At 43.4% G+C, this 20,888-nt stretch overlaps 2 protein-coding genes across 2 annotated transcripts; one reads left to right on the top strand and one right to left on the bottom strand.

The window, feature by feature from the left end:
- Positions 1-421: 421 nt before the first annotated feature.
- LOC127421489 (H-2 class I histocompatibility antigen, alpha chain-like) lies at positions 422-13,319 on the bottom strand. The gene is made up of 7 exons (XM_051664571.1): positions 13,192-13,319; positions 11,780-12,016; positions 11,405-11,674; positions 10,904-11,182; positions 10,597-10,719; positions 649-720; positions 422-525 (listed from the first exon to the last, which is right to left on the bottom strand). Exons 1-7 carry the CDS (start codon positions 13,286-13,288, stop codon positions 521-523), a joined length of 1,083 nt encoding a protein of 360 aa, XP_051520531.1. The 5' UTR covers positions 13,289-13,319; the 3' UTR covers positions 422-520.
- Positions 13,320-13,492: 173 nt separating this feature from the next.
- On the top strand, positions 13,493-16,092 carry LOC127421615 (zinc-alpha-2-glycoprotein-like). The gene is made up of 4 exons (XM_051664762.1): positions 13,493-13,517; positions 13,760-14,008; positions 14,114-14,383; positions 16,082-16,092. Exons 1-4 carry the CDS (start codon positions 13,493-13,495, stop codon positions 16,090-16,092), a joined length of 555 nt encoding a protein of 184 aa, XP_051520722.1.
- Positions 16,093-20,888: the final 4,796 nt, after the last annotated feature.

Genomic DNA, 20,888 nt, shown 5'->3' with positions numbered 1-20,888 from the left:
AGTGATCACAATTTAAGTGTGATATAATAAGCAATGTGTTTATCTGAATATAACTGTGATAAACATTTAATAAAAAAGTACAGAATTGATCATATAGATTTGATGACCACTAGCATTAAATAAATGATTAAATATATGATCCAGAACAATCAAGTCTCACTCACAGGTGTTATTCTCATCTCTTATTTTTAAGTACTGTATTCTGTATGTACAATGACAAATCATACACTGCACACATCAAAGGCATGTTGCACCAATTCAGATCTTCTGCATTATATGTTATATAAATATTAGTCACATGAAATAACGTTACCATAGACTAATAACTGAGGAAGCAGTCACAAATGAGTGTGATTCTTATTGGAAAGATAAGGAAAGCTTCAAAAACTTATGAAATAAAACACAAGATTAGGAAGTATCCCTGAAAACAGTTTATTAAGTCCTTGGCACACTGAACAAAATTAAACAGCCCTCATTTTTTCCTAGATCACACTTTGCCAGAGGTACCAGCCACTGCAGCTCAATCTGAAAGAGAGAATGACTTTGACATCACATGAGTATGCATTCATTTTAACAAGATCATGTCAGGTTAATACACATTTAAAGTTTGTAAAGCAACCTGAAATTCCAAATTAGTTTTAATATTACCACAATGAAAAGATCCAGAGAATGTGTCAGGTGTGGAAAGGGCGGTGTACTCATACTGGAGTGAGTGTTTTTCTGGGGAAAAATAAAGAAAAATTATGTACAAAGTGTCTTTGCAAAACATACATTTAAGAGTTAATGGTCTGGTTCTAAAATGAAAGTCAGAATATGATAGGCTGTCTTCGTATCACTAAAGTGTTTGGGCTGTATTGAGATTTCTCACAATAATCACACTGTAATCACTGATCCAGTACTGAACTGCAATAAAGTTGGCTTGACGTTGGATGTTCGACATTCACAAATAGTCGCAAATTAATAAATAGCATTTGATTACAATGACTTACAGTCTTACAACCAACTCCAAAATGTGCATCTAGATGTCAGCAATAATGCACATCTTTGTAGCTCTTTATATCCTTTTCAAGTTGTTGAATGCTATTGGTGTGCAGTTTGATATCTTTACCCATCTGAGAAACCGTCTGTCAGCTTGTCAAGTTTTTCACAAGATACTGCAGTTGCTCTGTCAATGTCGATCTCATGGAGGAATTGTTTTTTTCTTATTTTTTTGCCAAACAAATACTCCTTCACCATTTAAATGATCATAACTCAAGCCTTAGAGATGAAATTTCAACTTGTTAGCCTTAAACTTCTCTAAAGGAAACTGACAGATGAAACAAAACCCTCCATCATGAAAAGTCAGCACTCTTAAATCACGTGAGTATGTAAAATCTGTTCTGACTTGCTAAGACACTGTTGAATAGTAACACTTCACTTCTGTTCTGAGCGCACTGTTGTGCCTCGACCTGTTCTTTCCTCAGAAGAGACAAAATGCTGATTTTAAATGCTTATTTCTTCTGTAATTAATTTAGTCAGCATTTGGAAGTACATTTGCATATTGATGACCTTAAAGGAAATAAATATAGACTAAAAGCAGCAAACACTTCTTACACTTGTTTCTTACAACACTTGATTTGGAGTGCACATACTGAGTAAAAAAGTATAATAATAATGGATATCATCTCTCTTTCGAGTTGTTAGTAAATAATCCACTGAGGATGAATCATGATACTGTTACAGCAACATCTGGCTCACATTTTCTAGACACAAAGACTGCTGCAGCAATCTTTCCCAACCTGCATCAGCTTTAAGAAGTAATTTAAGCAGTCTTGGCATGTCTCACACCTGTCGTTTTATTTAGTGGAACTAAAGGGGCTACTGAAGGGGAACATAACATAACATAACATACCATAACATAACATAACTTAACATACCATACCATACCATAACATAACATAACATAACATATAACATAACATACCACAACATAGCATAGCATAGCATACCATAACATAACATAACATAACATAACATAACATAACATAACATAACATAACATAACATAACATACCATACCATAACATAACATAACATAACATAACATAACGTCTTGGTTACTGGTGTAACCTCCGTTCCCTGATGAAGGGAACGAGACGTTGGTGTCGATGTAGTGACACTAGGGGTCACTCTTGGGAGCCCGAGACACCTCTGGTCTTTGATAAAAGGCCAATGAAAATTGGCGAGTGGTATTTGCATGCCACTCCCCCGAACATACGGGTATAAAAGGAGCTGGTATGCAACCACTCATTCAGGTTTTACGCTGAGGAGCCGATATAAGGTCCGGCCATTTCAGCGGGTAGTTCAGCGTTGTGGCAGGAGGGACCAACGTCTCGTTCCCTCCATCAGGGAACGGAGGTTACACCAGTAACCATGACGTTCCCTATCTGTCACTCACTCGACGTTGGTGTCGATGTAGTGACACTAGGGGTCCATATACAAAACGCCACAAGGCTGAACTGTGTTACGTGAACTGGCGGTGTGTGGTGGGCAGACTTGCTGTGTGCCTCATAGCCAGCACACCAGGTCGACACGTAACCTACCCCAATGCAGTTATGAGTGTCGAACAGCCCCTTTTGGGGACAAGTCGACTACCCAAAGATAGAGACGGGCTTAACCCAGTCGTGGCCTCTTTTCCCCTTCTCTTTTTCCACTCCCTAAAAAAGAAGGGGGATTATCCGACTGGGCCGCCAGGTCTAGTCGGGGGGTGTCCCTCCCAAGGGGAGGACACCGCGGAGACCACACTTCACCCCAGAGAGGGGGGGATATTTAAGTGGAAAAATACGTCACATGGTCTTTCCAACCATGTGGAGAGCCTTCAAGGTAGATCCTGCCCAATGGGGGAGGAGGTACTACAACATGGAGACTGGGGCAGAGGGGCTCTGCCCAAGGAAGACGCAGTTTGCCAGCAGGGAAATGAATTAGCGGAAGATATAGATCGCATGGGGTTAGCCTTACAGGGAACCGCCACATGCGGAGCACCTACCCCAGAACCGGGCTCTTAGTTAGCGCGTGTACTGGGCCGGCAGCGAGTCTCTCCGAAAACTCGACTGCCACAGGGCTCGGAGGAAGTCAACCAGGGAACAACTTTTGTGAACACTACTGGGAATTAACAGCGCACGTCTTCAGCTCAAAAGGAGGTGGAAGGCGCTATGTGCAAGCGATACACCCGGCCGGCTATCCCAGGCTTATCCACTTGTGTTGCGTGCCACTACCTGGGACGAAACCGGTTCCACCCGGAGGTTGTAGAACCTTGCAAAGGTGTTGGGTGTTGCCCAGCCCACTGCTCTGCAAATGTCTGTTAGAGAGGCACCTCTGGCCAGGGCCCAAGAAGCCGCTACACCACGGGTAGAATGGGCTTGTAGCCCTGTCAATGTCGATCTCATGGAGGAATTGTTTTTTTCTTATTTTTTTGCCAAACAAATACTCCTTCACCATTTAAATGATCATAACTCAAGCCTTAGAGATGAAATTTCAACTTGTTAGCCTTAAACTTCTCTAAAGGAAACTGACAGATGAAACAAAACCCTCCATCATGAAAAGTCAGCACTCTTAAATCACGTGAGTATGTAAAATCTGTTCTGACTTGCTAAGACACTGTTGAATAGTAACACTTCACTTCTGTTCTGAGCGCACTGTTGTGCCTCGACCTGTTCTTTCCTCAGAAGAGACAAAATGCTGATTTTAAATGCTTATTTCTTCTGTAATTAATTTAGTCAGCATTTGGAAGTACATTTGCATATTGATGACCTTAAAGGAAATAAATATAGACTAAAAGCAGCAAACACTTCTTACACTTGTTTCTTACAACACTTGATTTGGAGTGCACATACTGAGTAAAAAAGTATAATAATAATGGATATCATCTCTCTTTCGAGTTGTTAGTAAATAATCCACTGAGGATGAATCATGATACTGTTACAGCAACATCTGGCTCACATTTTCTAGACACAAAGACTGCTGCAGCAATCTTTCCCAACCTGCATCAGCTTTAAGAAGTAATTTAAGCAGTCTTGGCATGTCTCACACCTGTCGTTTTATTTAGTGGAACTAAAGGGGCTACTGAAGGGGAACATAACATAACATAACATACCATAACATAACATAACTTAACATACCATACCATACCATAACATAACATAACATAACATATAACATAACATACCACAACATAGCATAGCATAGCATACCATAACATAACATAACATAACATAACATAACATAACATAACATAACATACCATACCATAACATAACATAACATAACATAACATAACATAACGTCTTGGTTACTGGTGTAACCTCCGTTCCCTGATGAAGGGAACGAGACGTTGGTGTCGATGTAGTGACACTAGGGGTCACTCTTGGGAGCCCGAGACACCTCTGGTCTTTGATAAAAGGCCAATGAAAATTGGCGAGTGGTATTTGCATGCCACTCCCCCGAACATACGGGTATAAAAGGAGCTGGTATGCAACCACTCATTCAGGTTTTACGCTGAGGAGCCGATATAAGGTCCGGCCATTTCAGCGGGTAGTTCAGCGTTGTGGCAGGAGGGACCAACGTCTCGTTCCCTCCATCAGGGAACGGAGGTTACACCAGTAACCATGACGTTCCCTATCTGTCACTCACTCGACGTTGGTGTCGATGTAGTGACACTAGGGGTCCATATACAAAACGCCACAAGGCTGAACTGTGTTACGTGAACTGGCGGTGTGTGGTGGGCAGACTTGCTGTGTGCCTCATAGCCAGCACACCAGGTCGACACGTAACCTACCCCAATGCAGTTATGAGTGTCGAACAGCCCCTTTTGGGGACAAGTCGACTACCCAAAGATAGAGACGGGCTTAACCCAGTCGTGGCCTCTTTTCCCCTTCTCTTTTTCCACTCCCTAAAAAGAAGGGGGATTATCCGACTGGGCCGCCAGGTCTAGTCGGGGGTGTCCCTCCCAAGGGGAGGACACCGCGGAGACCACACTTCACCCCAGAGAGGGGGGATATTTAAGTGGAAAAATACGTCACATGGTCTTTCCAACCATGTGGAGAGCCTTCAAGGTAGATCCTGCCCAATGGGGGAGGAGGTACTACAACATGGAGACTGGGGCAGAGGGGCTCTGCCCAAGGAAGACGCAGTTTGCCAGCAGGGAAATGAATTAGCGGAAGATATAGATCGCATGGGGTTAGCCTTACAGGGAACCGCCACATGCGGAGCACCTACCCCAGAACCGGGCTCTTAGTTAGCGCGTGTACTGGGCCGGCAGCGAGTCTCTCCGAAAACTCGACTGCCACAGGGCTCGGAGGAAGTCAACCAGGGAACAACTTTTGTGAACACTACTGGGAATTAACAGCGCACGTCTTCAGCTCAAAAGGAGGTGGAAGGCGCTATGTGCAAGTGATACACCCGGCCGGCTATCCCAGGCTTATCCACTTGTGTCGCGTGCCACTACCTGGGACGAAACCGGTTCCACCCGGAGGTTGTAGAACCTTGCAAAGGTGTTGGGTGTTGCCCAGCCCACTGCTCTGCAAATGTCTGTTAGAGAGGCACCTCTGGCCAGGGCCCAAGAAGCCGCTACACCACGGGTAGAATGGGCTTGTAGCCCTACAGGGGCGGCATGTTTTGGGCGAGATATGCCATAGTTATGGCGTCAATGAGCCAGTGGGCGATCCTCTGCTTGGAGACAGCGCTTCCTTTCCGCTGTGCACCAAAGCAGACAAAGAGCTGCTCAGAGACTCTAAAGTTCTGCGTGCGATCCAAATAGATGCGTAAAGTGTGCACCGGACACAGCAACGACAGGGCTGGGTCTGCCTCCTCCTGAGGCAGCGCTTGCAGGTTCACCACCTGGTCCCTAAAAGGAGTGGTGGGAACCTTGGGCACATAGCCCGGTCGGGGTCTCAGGATCATGTGAGAATAGCCCGGACCGAACTCCAGGCACGTTTCGCTGACAGAGAACGCTTGCAGGTCACCTACCCTCTTGATGGAAGTGAGCGCAGTCAGGAGGGCAGTCTTCAAAGAAGAGTGCCTTAGGCTCGGCTGACTGCAAAGCTCAAAGGGGGCTCTCTGTAGACCCTGAAAAACTACAGAGGTCCGATGAGGGAACGAGGCGCGGCCTGGAGGGATTCAACCTCCTGGTGCCTCTTAGGAACCTGATGATCAGATCATGCTTCCCTAAGGACTTACCGTCGACTGCGTCGTGGTGTGCTGCTATGGCAGCAATGTACACCTTCAAGGTGAAAGGGGACAGCCTCCCTTCCAACCTCTCCTGCAGGAAGGAAAGCACTGATCTGACTGCACATCTCTGGGGGTCTTCCCGATGGAAAGAACACCACTTAGCGAACAGACGCCACTTAAAGGCATACAGACACCTCGTAGGGGGAGCCCTAGCCTGAGTGAATGTGTCTACCATCACAGGTGGGAGACAGCTTAGGTCTTCCGCGTCCCGTCCAGGGGCCAGACATGGAGATTCCAGAGGTCTGGGCGCGGGTGCTGGATGGTGCCCCTTCCCTGAGAAAGAAGGTCCTTCCTCAGGGGAATTTGCCTGGGGGGAGCTGTCACGAGGAGCGTGAGGTCCGAGCACCACGTCTGGGCCGGACAGTAGGGTGCTTACCAGGACGACCTTCTCCTCGTCCTCCCTGACCTTGCACAGGGTCTGTGCGAGCAGGCTCACTGGGGGAAAACGCATATTTGCGAATGCCAGGGGACCAGCTGTGTGCCAGCGCGTCTATGCCGAGGAAGGCCTCGGTCAGGGCGTACCAGAGCGGGCAGTGGGGAGGATTCTTGGGAGGTGAACAGGTGCACCTGTGCCTGTCGAATCGACTCCAAATCAGCTGGACCACCTGAAGGTGGAGTCTCCACTCTCCCTTGAGGGTAACCTGTTGTGACGGCGCATCCGCCGAAGTGCTGAGGTTGCCCGGGATGTGAGTGGCTTGCAGCGACTTGGTGCTGCTGAATCCGTTGGAGGAGATGGCGGGCGAGTTGTGACATACAGCGGGAGCGCAGACTGCCTTGGCGGTTGACATATGCTACCGCTGCCGTGCTGTCTGTCCGAACTAGCATGTGCTTGCCCTGGATCAACGGCCGGAACCTCCGCAGGGCGAGCAGAATTGCCAGTAACTCAAGGCAGTTGATGTGCCAACGCAGCCGCGGACCCGTCCAGAGGCCGGTGGCTGCGTGCCCATTGCCAACAGCGCCCCAGCCCGTTTTGGAGGCGTCTGTCGTGACCACGACGTGCCTGGAGACCAGTTCTAGGGGGACACCTGCTCGTAGAAACAAGAGGTCGGTCCAAGGGCTGAAAAGACGGTGACAGACCGACGTAATGGCCATGCGGTGTGTCCCGTGGCACCATGCCCGTCTCGGGACTCGAGTCTGGAGCCAGTGCTGAAGCGGCCTCATATGCATCAACCCGAGAGGAGTGGCCACCGCCGAGGATGCCATATGCCCCAGGAGCCTCTGAAAAAGTTTCAGTGGATCCGCTGTTTTCTGTTTGAACACCTTCAAACAGGCCAGCACTGACTGGGCACGCTCGTTCGTAAGGTGCGCCGTCAAGGAGACTGAGTCCAACTCCAAACCCAGAAAAGAGATGCTCTGAACCGGGAGGAGCTTGCTCTTTTCCCAGTTGACCCGAAGCCCTAGTCGGCTGAGGTGTGAGAGCACCAGGTCCCTGTGTGCGCATAACACGTCTCGAGAGTGAGCTAAGATTAGCCAGTTGTCGAGATAATTGAGAATGCGAATGCCCACCTCCCTTAACGGGGCAAGGGCAGCCTCTGCGATATTCGTGAAGACGCGAGGAGACAGGGACAGACCGAAAGGGAGGACTTTGTACTGATACGCCTGACCCTCGAACGCGAACCGCAGGAAGGGTCTGTGTCGAGGAAGGATCGAGACGTGAAAGTACGCATCCTTCGGGTCTACCGCCGCAAACCAATCTTGATGCCGGACGCTCACTAGAATGCGTCTTTGCATCAGCATCTTGAACGGGAGTCTGTGTAAAGCCCGGTTCAGTACTCGCAGGTCCAAGATTGGCCGCAACCCACCGCCTTTTTTCGGTACAATGAAGTAGGGGCTGTAAAACCCTTTCTTCATCTCGGCTGGAGGAACAGGTTCTATCGCGTCCTTCCGTAGGAGGGTAGCGATCTCCGCGCAAGGTAGCAGCATTTTCGTCTTTCACCCAGGTGAAGTGGACACCGCTGGACCTGGGCGGATGCCCGGCGAAGTGAATCGCGCAGCCAAGTCGGACGGTCCGGACCAGCCCTCGTGACGGACTGGAAGGCGCAAGCCATGCGTCCAAGTTCCGCGCAAGGGGGACCAAAGGGACAACGTCATCGGATGTATCGGCAGGTGGGGCCTCGCGGCGGGGCGGAGCTCGAGATGCCACACCACGTCATGGCCATGCTGAGTCCGAGGACATCGAAGCACTTACCTGGCTCCTTGTGACCACCCCCGGAACAGCCTGGGACGGGGGAGGAAGAGGCCTGTCCTCGTGACCCGTGGAGACTGTCACATTGGGGGTGGATTTGTGCCACAGTTGGGCGCTCAGGGCGGGAGATCTGTGGGCATAGGTGCACCGCGAGCGCCTTTATCCACCGGGGGATTGCCGAATAACCCTTGGCTGCCCCACTATCGAGCATAGTGAGAGCGGGGAAGCTGAAAAGATCGGGACCGGGCAGTAAAAAGTGCCTCCCGCGACCTTGTCAGCTCTTCATGCACTTCCAGGAAGAAAGGAACGGGGCGGGGCATGGCTTTGAGCGGCGCCGCGAGCCCAGGAACCAATCACCGAGCCGCAAGGGTTCAGGGAAGAGCGGTGAAATCCACTCTAACCGACGCTCGCGGCTGCCCAGGAAAGCATGTCGTCATCTCCGCGTCAGCCTGTGACTGGGCAATCGACCCCGAAGGGAGGAGCCCAGCTGAGGCTTCCGACTGGACGAGCCTGCTCTCCAATGCTGCGCTCGAGAGCTCATCACTTTCACAGGCTCCGAATAAGAGGTCGAACTCGCCATGAGACGAGCCGGCAGACTCACCCGGAAGCCCGATCGGAGCAGATGAGCATGCTGGGGAATGGGAGGTCCGCGGGGGGATACCTGGCGGAGGCGGTCTCATTGGGGTCCCCAAATCGCCCCCAGTGCTAGCCGCGCTGGCCTCAAACCCGTGGGTAAAAGGACCGAGGCGGGAGCCTCTGGGGTGGCTCGCTTTCTTACGAAGGCGAGCCGCGACCGCAACGTTGCCATGGACATATTCTCGCAATGAGAACATGACCATCCACGAACGCTGTCTCCGCGTGAGCAGTGCCCAGACACGAAAGACAGTGATCGTGACCGTTAGAAGGTGAGAGATAACGAGCACAACCAGGAATAACACACAATCGGAAAAGCATCTTTAAAAAGACGCGTCTATAAAAAGACGTTCCGTGTGTGCGCTCTTTTAGAGAAATATATACTCTTTTAGAGGGGAAAAATGCTCTTTCAGAAAATATACTCTCTAGTTTTTCTGCCGAAGCGCCCAGGGGCATTCTCTGCAGTGCACCAGTGCAGAGGAGGGAGAAGCTGCTGAAATGCACCGTCAGATCCAGCAGAGGTGAATGAACAGTAGTATTCAGCTCAGTGAGCATTACTGTTCGGCTCCGAAGAGAAAATCTGAATGAGTGGTTGCATACCAGCTCCTTTTATACCGGTATGTTTGGGGGAGTGGCATGCAAATACCACTCACCAATTTTCATTGGCCTTTTATCAAAGACCAGAGGTGTCTCGGGCTCCCAAGAGTGACCCCTAGTGTCACTACATCGACACCAACGTCGAGTGAGTGACAGATAGTGAACAAAAAATCATCATAAACAACATGTTGAAATTGTAAGTGAGAGAGACAAACATAAATCACACATCAAATAAATGGGAAAACTTCATTGGCTGCTAATTACCAAAGGAGAACTGAAATCTTGTATTTTATAACATCTTGTAACTTCAGATGAGCAGCACCACTGATAAAGGACTTTTCATGAGGAGCAGCAATCTTTTATCAGAGTCTTACTGTTGTCATAATAAACGTCACAGTTAAACAATTCCTTCCAAATGAGCTTAAATCTACCAATTAAAGGTCTGTTATTTCTTTAACACAAAACTATTAGAAGCATATTTAAGTAATCATCAATAAATCTAAAAACTGACCTTGATGTCAGCTACAGTGTTATTAAAATAAAACTTAACAAATTCAACCATGAAATTATTAAGGTTAACACTTAAATGGCATAAACAACAGTACACAAATCTACAAACACAACACTGTGGAATATTGAGGAATAGGAATATTTTTCCTGACATGAATTCTATTAAATATTTCCTAAACAATTAATTTACCTGAAAAATAGAAAATAAAAATAATTATGTATCAGAACTTCAACACATGAAATTGTTACGAGTTTGAGAAATAAAAGTTTGAGGCAGTTAAAGGGATAGTTCACCCAAAAATATCTCATCATGTATTCGCCCTCATGATATATCAGGTGTGATATATCTATTTTAAACAACAGAACATTTAAAATAACAATTTCCATATGAAATCATTTGAACTCACCATCGGACCTTTTTCTTTTGTAGATATAAATAAAAATCACGATCATAAACACTGTAACTGCTGCTACTATGATTGTTATAATATTTGTTCTAGATGCTTCACTGCAGTAACTGCATTTTCCATCTGCAAAATTACAAAAGACAAAAATACAAACACATTACAAACACCTTTAAACTGTTTTGAAAATGTATAGTAAAATTCAGGAACTATTTATACTTTATTATTTTACAAATGTGCATCAGCAAGCTAGACAACTTCAATCATTCTGTCCTTATTCGCTCAATACTGAAGATATGATCATATTTACCCCATTCTGATATAACCGGCTCTTTTAGACTGGTGTGATTGACATGACACTCAAAACCCTCTTTCTCATTTCTGTGGATCTCCACACTGATTCTCAGCTGAAAGGTTTCATCACCGTTTGGTCTGATTCCAGAAGAGTTTACATGATCCAGTTTAATGCCGTTCAACATCATATTCATCTCCAGGTGTTTGGGGTAGAAACCAGTGGCCAGACAGATCAGAATCAACTTGTTTTGATCTTGAGGAGATTCAACAGCAAACATCTCAACATCTGGAAGAGCTGGAGTCAAAAGAACCAACAATAAATACTGTTATAATTCATCAAAAAGAATAATTCAGGATATATGCATCAAATTCCAGAGTCTTATGACAACATGAACACATTCAAGTTTTCATACTTTTATTTGATTCATTTCCTCTTTAATTAGTTTTAGTTCAGGACATAAATTGTTTAAAAATACTGCTAGAACTACTATTACTACTAAAACTGATTGAAACATACATCTTTGAGTATTATTAAATGTGGAGATCCAGTTCATGCAGTTCTTGAGTTCATCCTTGATGATTTGGTTTTCTGTTGTTTCACTGTCCCACTTCAGTTTTGTTTCTTTGGCTTTGGGATTTTTATTGATCCATTGTTTTGTGTTAAAATTAAAGGCAATAAAATTTTCTCCATCATATTGATACTCATAAAACCCCTTCAGATTCTTGATTGTTCCATCAGGAAGTTTCTCCACCTCACATCCAGCTCTTCTCTGAAGTACATGAAGCTCTACAATCACAACACAAATATTGATTAGAATCTCACACAAATGATAGATAATTACAGTTTCATAACATATCTGATGATTGATCAGAGAAAACCCATTAAACTCACCAGAACACTTGGAGTTTGTGCAGTTTGACAGAAGATAAAGCTGATGTAGAAACCAGTCTCTAGACTCATGTAGTTCAGGAACGTCTCTCCAGATTTCTGATTTCTTCCAGTCTTGTTCTTCATTACAGTAGTGAGAGATCTGTCTATCATCACACACACACACACCACTGAACACAGATCCAGAGAATGTGTCAGGTGTGGAAAGGGCGGTGTACTCATACTGGAGTGAGTGTTTCTCTGGGGAAAAATAAAGAAAAATAATGTAAAAACAGTGTCTTTGCAAAACATACATTTAAGAGTTAATGGTCTGGTTCTAAAATGAAAGTCAGAATATGATAGGCTGTCTTCGTATCACTAAAGTGTTTGGGTTGTTTTTACTGAGAATTCTCACAATAATCACACTGTAATCACTAATCCAGTACTGAACTGCAATAAAGTTGGCTTGACGTTGGACATTCATAAATAGTCGCAAACTAATAAATAGCATTTGATTATAATGACTTACAGTCATACAACCAACTCCAAAATGTGCATCTAGATGTCAGTGGGATGCTCCTGTTCTACCCACTCTTTACGGGATTCGAGCCAGCGTCTCCGGCATGGGAGGTGGGTGCACTAACAAGGAGGCTAAAGGCTACAGCCTTTACTGTCTGTCGCTTGTGCACCTCTTGAAGACAGGAAAGTGAGGTTTATACACATTGCACAGCTATCTATCAGCTGGCTCCTGTTACATCAGCAATAATGCACATCTTTGTAGCTCTTTATATCCTTTTCAAGTTGTTGAATGCTATTGGTGTGCAGTTTGATATCTTTAGCTATCTGAGACGTCTGTCAGCTTGTCAAGTTTTTCACAAGATACTACAGTTGCTCTGTCAGTGGAGGTTTTCTTAAAGTGAGTGGCTTCAAGCTTCACTGTTAACTGTTGAATGGCACAAAAGAGAGTAGACAAAGAGACGTCATCTTTAGCTTTTTCCCCAGGGAGATTTTAGAAGGAGAGGAGCAAAGAGGAGTTGCAAAAATCTCTTTCTGGGCACCATTTTTCATCCCTTGATGTTCACCGAATCGCTTCCATGTGCTGCTTACAGTGTCCCATCAATATGTCGCTCTCATGAGGGATTGTTTTTTCTACTTCTTTAATCATGGTTAAGTGTCAAAAAATCCCAATTTTTGTCAAATAATACCCCTGCACCGTTTAAATGATCATAACTCGAGTCTTAGAGATGATATTTCAACGTGTTAGCCTTAAAGTCCTCGAAAAAAACTGACAGACGAAATGCCTCAAACGCCTCCATCAATCACGTGACTAGCTGGTAGATATATATATATACTTCTGTAAATTAATTTGCAGCTTGAAATCTTTAGAGCTGTCTCTGTTCAGTGTTATTAACAAACATGCACAAAAGGTTTCTTACCACACTTGATTTGGAGTGCACATACTGAGTAAAAAAGAATAATAATAATAATGGATATCATCTCTCTTTCGTAAATAATCCACTGAGGATGAAACATGATACTGTTACAGAAACATTTTCTTGCTGCCAACTACTTTCAATGAGAAGTTCCTGACTGCTGCTGGAGCAATCTGTACCAAGGCCTCATGAAAAAGTTCAGACATGCCCATCTAGTGAAGAGCGGACTCTTATTGGCTAGTCCAGCTGCACCTCTATTCAACTTGGTAGTGCTAGTTCAGCCACAGACATATAAAATCCATAAATGCCTCATTGGTCGCTTTTGGTGGGTAAGACTGCAATGTGAATGTCGAACGTCCAACATCAAGCCAATTTTATTGCAGTTCAGTACTGGATCAGTGATTACAGTGTGATTATAGTGAGAAATCTCAATAAAAACAACCCAAACACTTTAGTGATACGAAGACAGCCTATCATATTCTGACTTTCATTTTAGAACCAGACCATTAACTCTTAAATGTATGTTTTGCAAAGACACTTTTTACATTATTTTTCTTTTATTTTTCCCCAGAGAAACACACACTCCAGTATGAGTACACCGCCCTTTCCACACCTGACACATTCTCTGGATCTGTGTTCAGTGGTGTGTGTGTGTGTGTGTGTGTGTGTGATGATAGACAGATCTCTCACTACTGTAATGAAGAACAAGACTGGAAGAAATCAGAAATCTGGAGAGATGTTCCTGAACTACATGAGTCTAGAGACTGGTTTCTACATCAGCTTTATCTTCTGTCAAACTGCACAAACTCCAAGTGTTCTGGTGAGTTTAATGGGTTTTCTCTGATCAATCATCAGATATGTTATGAAACTGTAATTATCTATCATTTGTGTGAGATTCTAATCAATATTTGTGTTGTGATTGTAGAGCTTCATGTACTTCAGAGAAGAGCTGGATGTGAGGTGGAGAAACTTCCTGATGGAACAATCAAGAATCCGAAGGGGTTTGATGAGTATCAATATGATGGAGAAGATTTTATTGTCTTTAATTTTAACACAACACAGTGGATCAATAAAAATCCCAAAGCCAAAGAAACAAAACTGAAGTGGGACAGTCAAACAATACGAAACCAAATCATCAAGGATGAACTCAAGAACTGCATGAACTGGATCTCCACATTTAATAATACTCAAAGAAGTATGTTTCAATCAGTTTTAGTAGTAATAGTAGTTCTAGCAGTATTTTAAACCATTTCTGTCCTGAACAAAAACTAATTAAAGAGACTGAGGAAATGACTCAAATAAAAGTATGAAAATTTGAATGTGTCCAGTTAAACTGTAATGAGTCTGACAGAAGAGAGAAAAGTGACTCTGAAAAGACTGAACAACTCAATACTGCTGATTCACCTGAGAATGATCCATCAAACACACAGAAAAAAATCATTCCACTTCAGATTTATGCAAGCAGAGAAAGAAAATAATTTTGGAGATGGTCAGGACTGCAGACAGGCCAATCTAGCACCCACACTCTCTGCTTACACAGCCATGCACTTGTAATCTGGGCAGTATGTGGTTCGAAGTTGTCCTGCTGGAAAATGCAGGGACGTCCCTGGAAAAGACGGTGCTGGATGGCAGTATATGTTGCTCCAAAATTTGTACATATCTGTCTGCATTCATGGTGCTCTCACAGATTTGCAATTACTCATGCCGTGGCACTGACAGACCGCTGGCACATACAGACACTGGCTTTTGGACCTGATGCTGATAACAGCTTGGATGGCCCTTTTCCTCTTTTGCCCTGATAACACAACGGGTTTGTCTTTCAAAAACATTTTAAAATGTGGACTTGTCGGACCAAAAAACACGGTTCCACTGTTCTACTTTCCATCTAAGATGAGAGCAAGCCCAGAGAAGTCGGCAGCACTTCTGGACAGTGTTGATGTATGGCTTCTCCTTTACATAGTAAAGTCTTAACTTGCATCTGTGGATGCAGCGGCGAGTGGTGTTGACTAACAAAGGTTTACTAAAGTAATCCCAAGCCCATGTTCATTATATCCATTACAGATTAATGATGTTTTTTAAGATAGTGACATCAGAGGGATCAGAGATCATGTGCATTCAGAAGTGGTTTTCGTCTTGCCCTTTACGCACTGAGATTTGACCAGATTTCTTGAATCTTTTAACTATATTTTGCACTGTAGAGGGTGAAATGCCCAAAATCCTTCCAATTTGTCTTTGGGAACATTGTTCTCAAAGTGCTGGATTATTTGCTGAAGCATCTGTTGGTAAATTGACAAGTCTCAAATGATCCTTGCTCTTGAAAGGCTAGGCTGTTTTTGGAGGCTCCTTATATACTATGACTCGATTGCCTTACCTGTTTAACATCTCCTGATTTACATTGCCTTATTTCAACTCGTCAAATTGTTATTAATCTTAAATTGCCCCTGTCTCAACTTTTTTGGAGCGTGTTGCAATCATCTGATTTGAAAATACTGTACATTTAAAAAAAAATCACAAGGTAAAACATCATATAATGTGTAGTTGTAGTGCTTCCAATATAGCAAAGGGTGAATATAATTTACAAATCACTCCTTTTTGTTTTTATTAGCATTTTTCATACTGTCCCAACATTTTTTGGAATTGGGGTTGTATTTCATACCTTACATTCATTTGTAAATGGCTCCTTAACTGTTTCAAACTTTTTTTCCTCACAACATTTTTAAGTAGGGATGACTCAAAGTGATTATTAGACCACAAAAGACTGCTGTTTAATTAAATAAGTATGTAGTCTGTATGTGTCTCATGCTACAAAGTGAGTTTGCACTCTGTTTACTGTCATCCGCTACAAACAGAGCGCATGATGCTCATGATGGTGTTTTCCCTGTATGATCCTTAGAGGAGCTTTAACAGATATTTGAGCAGCCGGCATCAGCACAACACTGTCTCCACACATTCACAAACACTCACATTTAAATTACATGCAAACTATATATTTATCTCTTTAAATCGCAGCGTTTGTAGTTAAATGATCTCATGAGGACATAATGTGATTTTAATTTGTGGGCTGAATGTTTACGTAATGACATTCGTGCATCAGATGGTATCGGTTTTTAGTATTGGATCATTTTTACCAGTACCAGTACATGAGCGCGGTATCAACCCGATACCAGTATCGATATTGGGACATCCCTAATTTTAATGGTTCAAGAAGTCCTTGTTCTGATACATAATTCTCTGTTTTTTGTTTCAGGTAAATGGATTTTCAGGAAACATTTCCTAGAATTCGTGTCAGTAAAAATATTCCTCAGTAGTTTTATTTTAATAAGAATAATTTGACTGGCCAAGAAAAAGTGATTGATGCACAGTTGTATTTTCAGTTCTTGTATTAACTTAGTCAGATTGTTCAGATTTAACCTTGACTTCTGAATCACATACTGCATATGCATTTTTTTTTTTTATTCAAGATATTTATTTGATCTGTTTTTAGACCTTGTGAACGTCTCTTTCAGTGCATTAATACTGTTGTAATGTATGTTGACTGTCACTCCACTGGATTTGTTCATCTTTTGTATTGTTTACTTTAATGGTTATGTTGAGAAAAGCATACTGCTCTTACTGTATATGTCTGCTGTATATATATTAATAAAGTCATATGTTAACATTGTCCTGCCTTCAGTCCACTGTCTCAACCTGCTACTCATTTGTATGAAGTTTATTTGTTACATTGCTGGACACGTTCACATCACATCGCCAGTGTTATGTGTGAGCTGAAAGGTTTATTTAAAAATATTTTTATGATCATATAACTATGTATACAGTATATACAGGTGCATCTCAATAAATTAGAATGTCGTGGAAAAGTTCATTTATTTCAGTAATTCAACTCAAATTGTGAAACTCGTGTATTAAATAAATTCAGTGCACACAGACTGAAGTAGTTTAAGTCTTTGGTTCTTTTAATTGTGATGATTTTGGCTCACATTTAACAAAAACCCACCAATTCACTATCTCAAAAAATTAGAATATGGTGACACGCCAATCAGCTAATCAACTCAAAACACCTGCAAAGGTTTCCTGAGCCTTCAAAATGGTCTCTCAGTTTGGTTCACTAGGCTACACAATCATGGGGAAGACTGCTGATCTGACAGTTGTCCAGAAGACAATCATTGACACCCTTCACAAGGAGGGTAAGCCACAAACATTCATTGCCAAAGAAGCTGGCTGTTCACAGAGTGCTGTATCCAAGCATGTTAACAGAAAGTTGAGTGGAAGGAAAAAGTTTGGAAGAAAAAGATGCACAACCAACCGAGAGAACCGCAGCCTTATGATTGTCAAGCAAAATCGATTCAAGAATTTGGGTGAACTTCACAAGGAATGGACTGAGGCTGGGGTCAAGGCATCAAGAGCCACCACACACAGACATGTCAAGGAATTTGGCTACAGTTGTCGTATTCCTCTTGTTAAGCCGCTCCTGAACCACAGACAACGTCAGAGGCGTCTTACCTGGGCTAAGGAGAAGAAGAACTGGACTGTTGCCCAGTGTTCCAAAGTCTTCTTTTCAGATGAGAGCAAGTTTTGTATTTCATTTGGAAACCAAGGTCCTAGAGTCTGGAGGAAGGGTGGAGAAGCTCATAGCCCAAGTTGCTTGAAGTCCAGTGTTAAGTTTCCACAGTCTGTGATGATTTGGGATGCAATGTCATCTGCTGGTGTTGGTCCATTGTGTTTTTTGAAAACCAAAGTCACAGCACCCGTTTACCAAGAAATTTTGGAGCACTTCATGCTTCCTTCTGCTGACTAGCTTTTTAAAGATGCTGATTTCATTTTCCAGCAGGATTTGGCACCTGCCCACACTGCCAAAAGCACCAAAAGTTGGTTAAATGACCATGGTGTTGGTGTGCTTGACTGGCCAGCAAACTCACCAGACCTGAACCCCATAGAGAATCTCTGGGGTATTGTCAAGAGGAAAATGAGAAACAAGAGACCAAAAAATGCAGATGAGCTGAAGGCCACTGTCAAAGAAACCTGGGCTTCCATACCACCTCAGCAGTGCCACAAACTGATCACCTCCATGCCATGCCGAATTGAGGCAGTAATTAAAGCAAAAGGAGCCCCTACCAAGTATTGAGTACATATACAGTAAATGAACATACTTTCCAGAAGGCCAACAATTCACTAAAAATGATTTTTTTTATTGGTCTTATGATGTATTCTAATTTTTTGAGATAGTGAATTGGTGGGTTTTTGTTAAATGTGAGCCAAAATCATCACAATTAAAAGAACCAAAGACTTAAACTACTTCAGTCTGTGTGCATTGAATTTATTTAATACACGAGTTTCACAATTTGAGTTGAATTACTGAAATAAATGAACTTTTCCACGACATTCTAATTTATTGAGATGCACCTGTACTAGATCCAGACATTTTATTGGAGCCATTGTAGATGAATAATGTGTATTTTGGGCTGTCACCACTATGTGTCAGTATGTGCACAGTTTAAACACCATCACTACTTGATTGGCAGCATTACATGAAATGCGCTGCAGAAAAAAACAAAGGACAATCCTATTAAGCACACATTGTAAGTGGAGTTTATATCAGCACATGAGTCTTCATAAATCTTTGATTTTTACATTATGTTTGTGAGGTAATAGTTTGACCGGTTGTTTTTGCCAATTTAAGCAGATTACTAGATCTATGTTAAATATATAAAGATATTTTTAATAACAGCTGCTGTTTTTTACCGCTATGTTAGTGTGCAGTCGACAAACTAAGAAGAAAGATCTGCTGTGTTCTTAAAACACTTATGCAATTTACTGAAGTCAATAGATATGTAGACACTTTTTTATACATGAAAACGTACAGACATTATTGAAACTCATAATAATGTAAGACTATTATTGTCTTTTGATAAAGTTATGCTCAGCAGCTCACAAACTGTAGGGAAATTATAGATTTTCTTTGTTCTTATAATGCTTAAAACCTCTACTAAAGTCTCTTTGTAGGTCTGTAGACATACAAATATTAAAGGATTAAAATGTTCTTTTGATTGTTGATTCAGTGACTCATTTCACACAAGACATCACCAGAAACGGTCACTGAATGAATCTTTAAATGGATCTGAACGTATTTTTGTGAACAGTGAAAACACTTGAACTAACCGGATAAATTTAAATCCCACAATGCACAAGCACACGGTAAAAAAAATAAAATTGTTCTCATGCACAGTTTTCATTATTGTAATTGATTATTTCACTGATTCAGGACCAGCTTGTGTTCAGTGTTTTATTGTCATGTGCTCCACAAGATGACCTTTATTTTTGCACTTAATTTGCATGACTTGAATCTTTAAAATACTACAAATACTGCAAGTATATAATACTTATATATTAATATAATACTTATCATACATGCATATTAATGCATACTGTAATACATTAATACTGCACTGTAAGTGTTGGGTCTGTGTGAGCCACCTACTGACAGATGTGTCCCCCCACTTTTACAATGACTGCTATGCCCCTGTTCTGCACTATATTGATCACGACATGAATTGTAGCGTAAATTGTCCTTGTACACTGGTCTGTCGACTAAACCGTGATCTTTCATAGTACTCATTAGTTCTCACTCTTGTAGCTGATTTTAACGTCATGGTTACTGGTGTAACCTCCGTTCCCTGATGAAGGGAACGAGACGTTGGTGTCGATGTAGTGACACTAGGGGTCACTCTTGGGAGCCCGAGACACCTCTGGTCTTTGATAAAAGGCCAATGAAAATTGGCGAGTGGTATTTGCATACCACTCCCCTGAACATACGGGTATAAAAGGAGCTGGTATGCAACCACTCATTCAGATTTTACGCTGAGGAGCCGATATAAGGTCCGGCCATTTCAGCGGGTAGTTCAGCATTGTGGCAGGAGGGACCAACGTCTCGTTCCCTCCATCAGGGAACGGAGGTTACACCAGTAACCATGACGTTCCCTATCTGTCACTCACTCGACGTTGGTGTCGATATAGTGACACTAGGGGTCCCTATACAAAACGGCACAAGGCTGAACGGTGTTACGTGAACTGGCGGGGTGTGGTGGGCAGACTTGCTGTGTGCCTCATAGCTAGCACACCAGGTCGACACGTAACCTCCCCCAACACAGTTATGAGTGTCTAACGGCCCTTTTTGGGGACAAGTCGACTACCCAAAGATAGAGACAGGCTTATCCCAGTCGTGGCCTCTTTTCCCCTTCTCTTTTTCCACTCCCTAAAAAAGAAGGGGGATTATTCGACTGGGCTGCCAGATCTAGTCGGGGGGTGTCCCTCCCAAGGGGAGGACACCGCGGAGACCACACCCCGCCCCAGAGAGGGGGGATATTTTTAAGTGGAAAAATACATCACATGGTCTTTCCAACCATGTGGAGAGCCTTCAAGGTAGATCCTGTCCAATGGGAGAGGAGTTACTACAACATGGAGACTGGGGCAGAGGGGCTCTGCCAAAGGAAGATGCAGTTTGCCAGCAGGGAAATGAATTAGCGGAAGATATAGATCGCATGGGGTTAGCCTTACAGGGAACCGCCACATGCGGAGCACCTACCCCAGAACCGGGCTCTTAGTTAGCACGTGTACTGGGCCGGCAGCGAGTCTCTCCGAAAACTCGACTGCCACAGGGCTCGGAGGAAGTCAACCAGGGAACAACTTTTGTGAACACTACTGGG

This window comes from Myxocyprinus asiaticus, chromosome 30 (genome assembly GCF_019703515.2).
Source record: "Myxocyprinus asiaticus isolate MX2 ecotype Aquarium Trade chromosome 30, UBuf_Myxa_2, whole genome shotgun sequence".
Classification (NCBI taxonomy): Eukaryota; Metazoa; Chordata; class Actinopteri; order Cypriniformes; family Catostomidae; genus Myxocyprinus; species Myxocyprinus asiaticus.
Note: the sequence above shows the minus strand (reverse complement) of the source record. Positions and strands in the feature narration are given on the sequence as shown.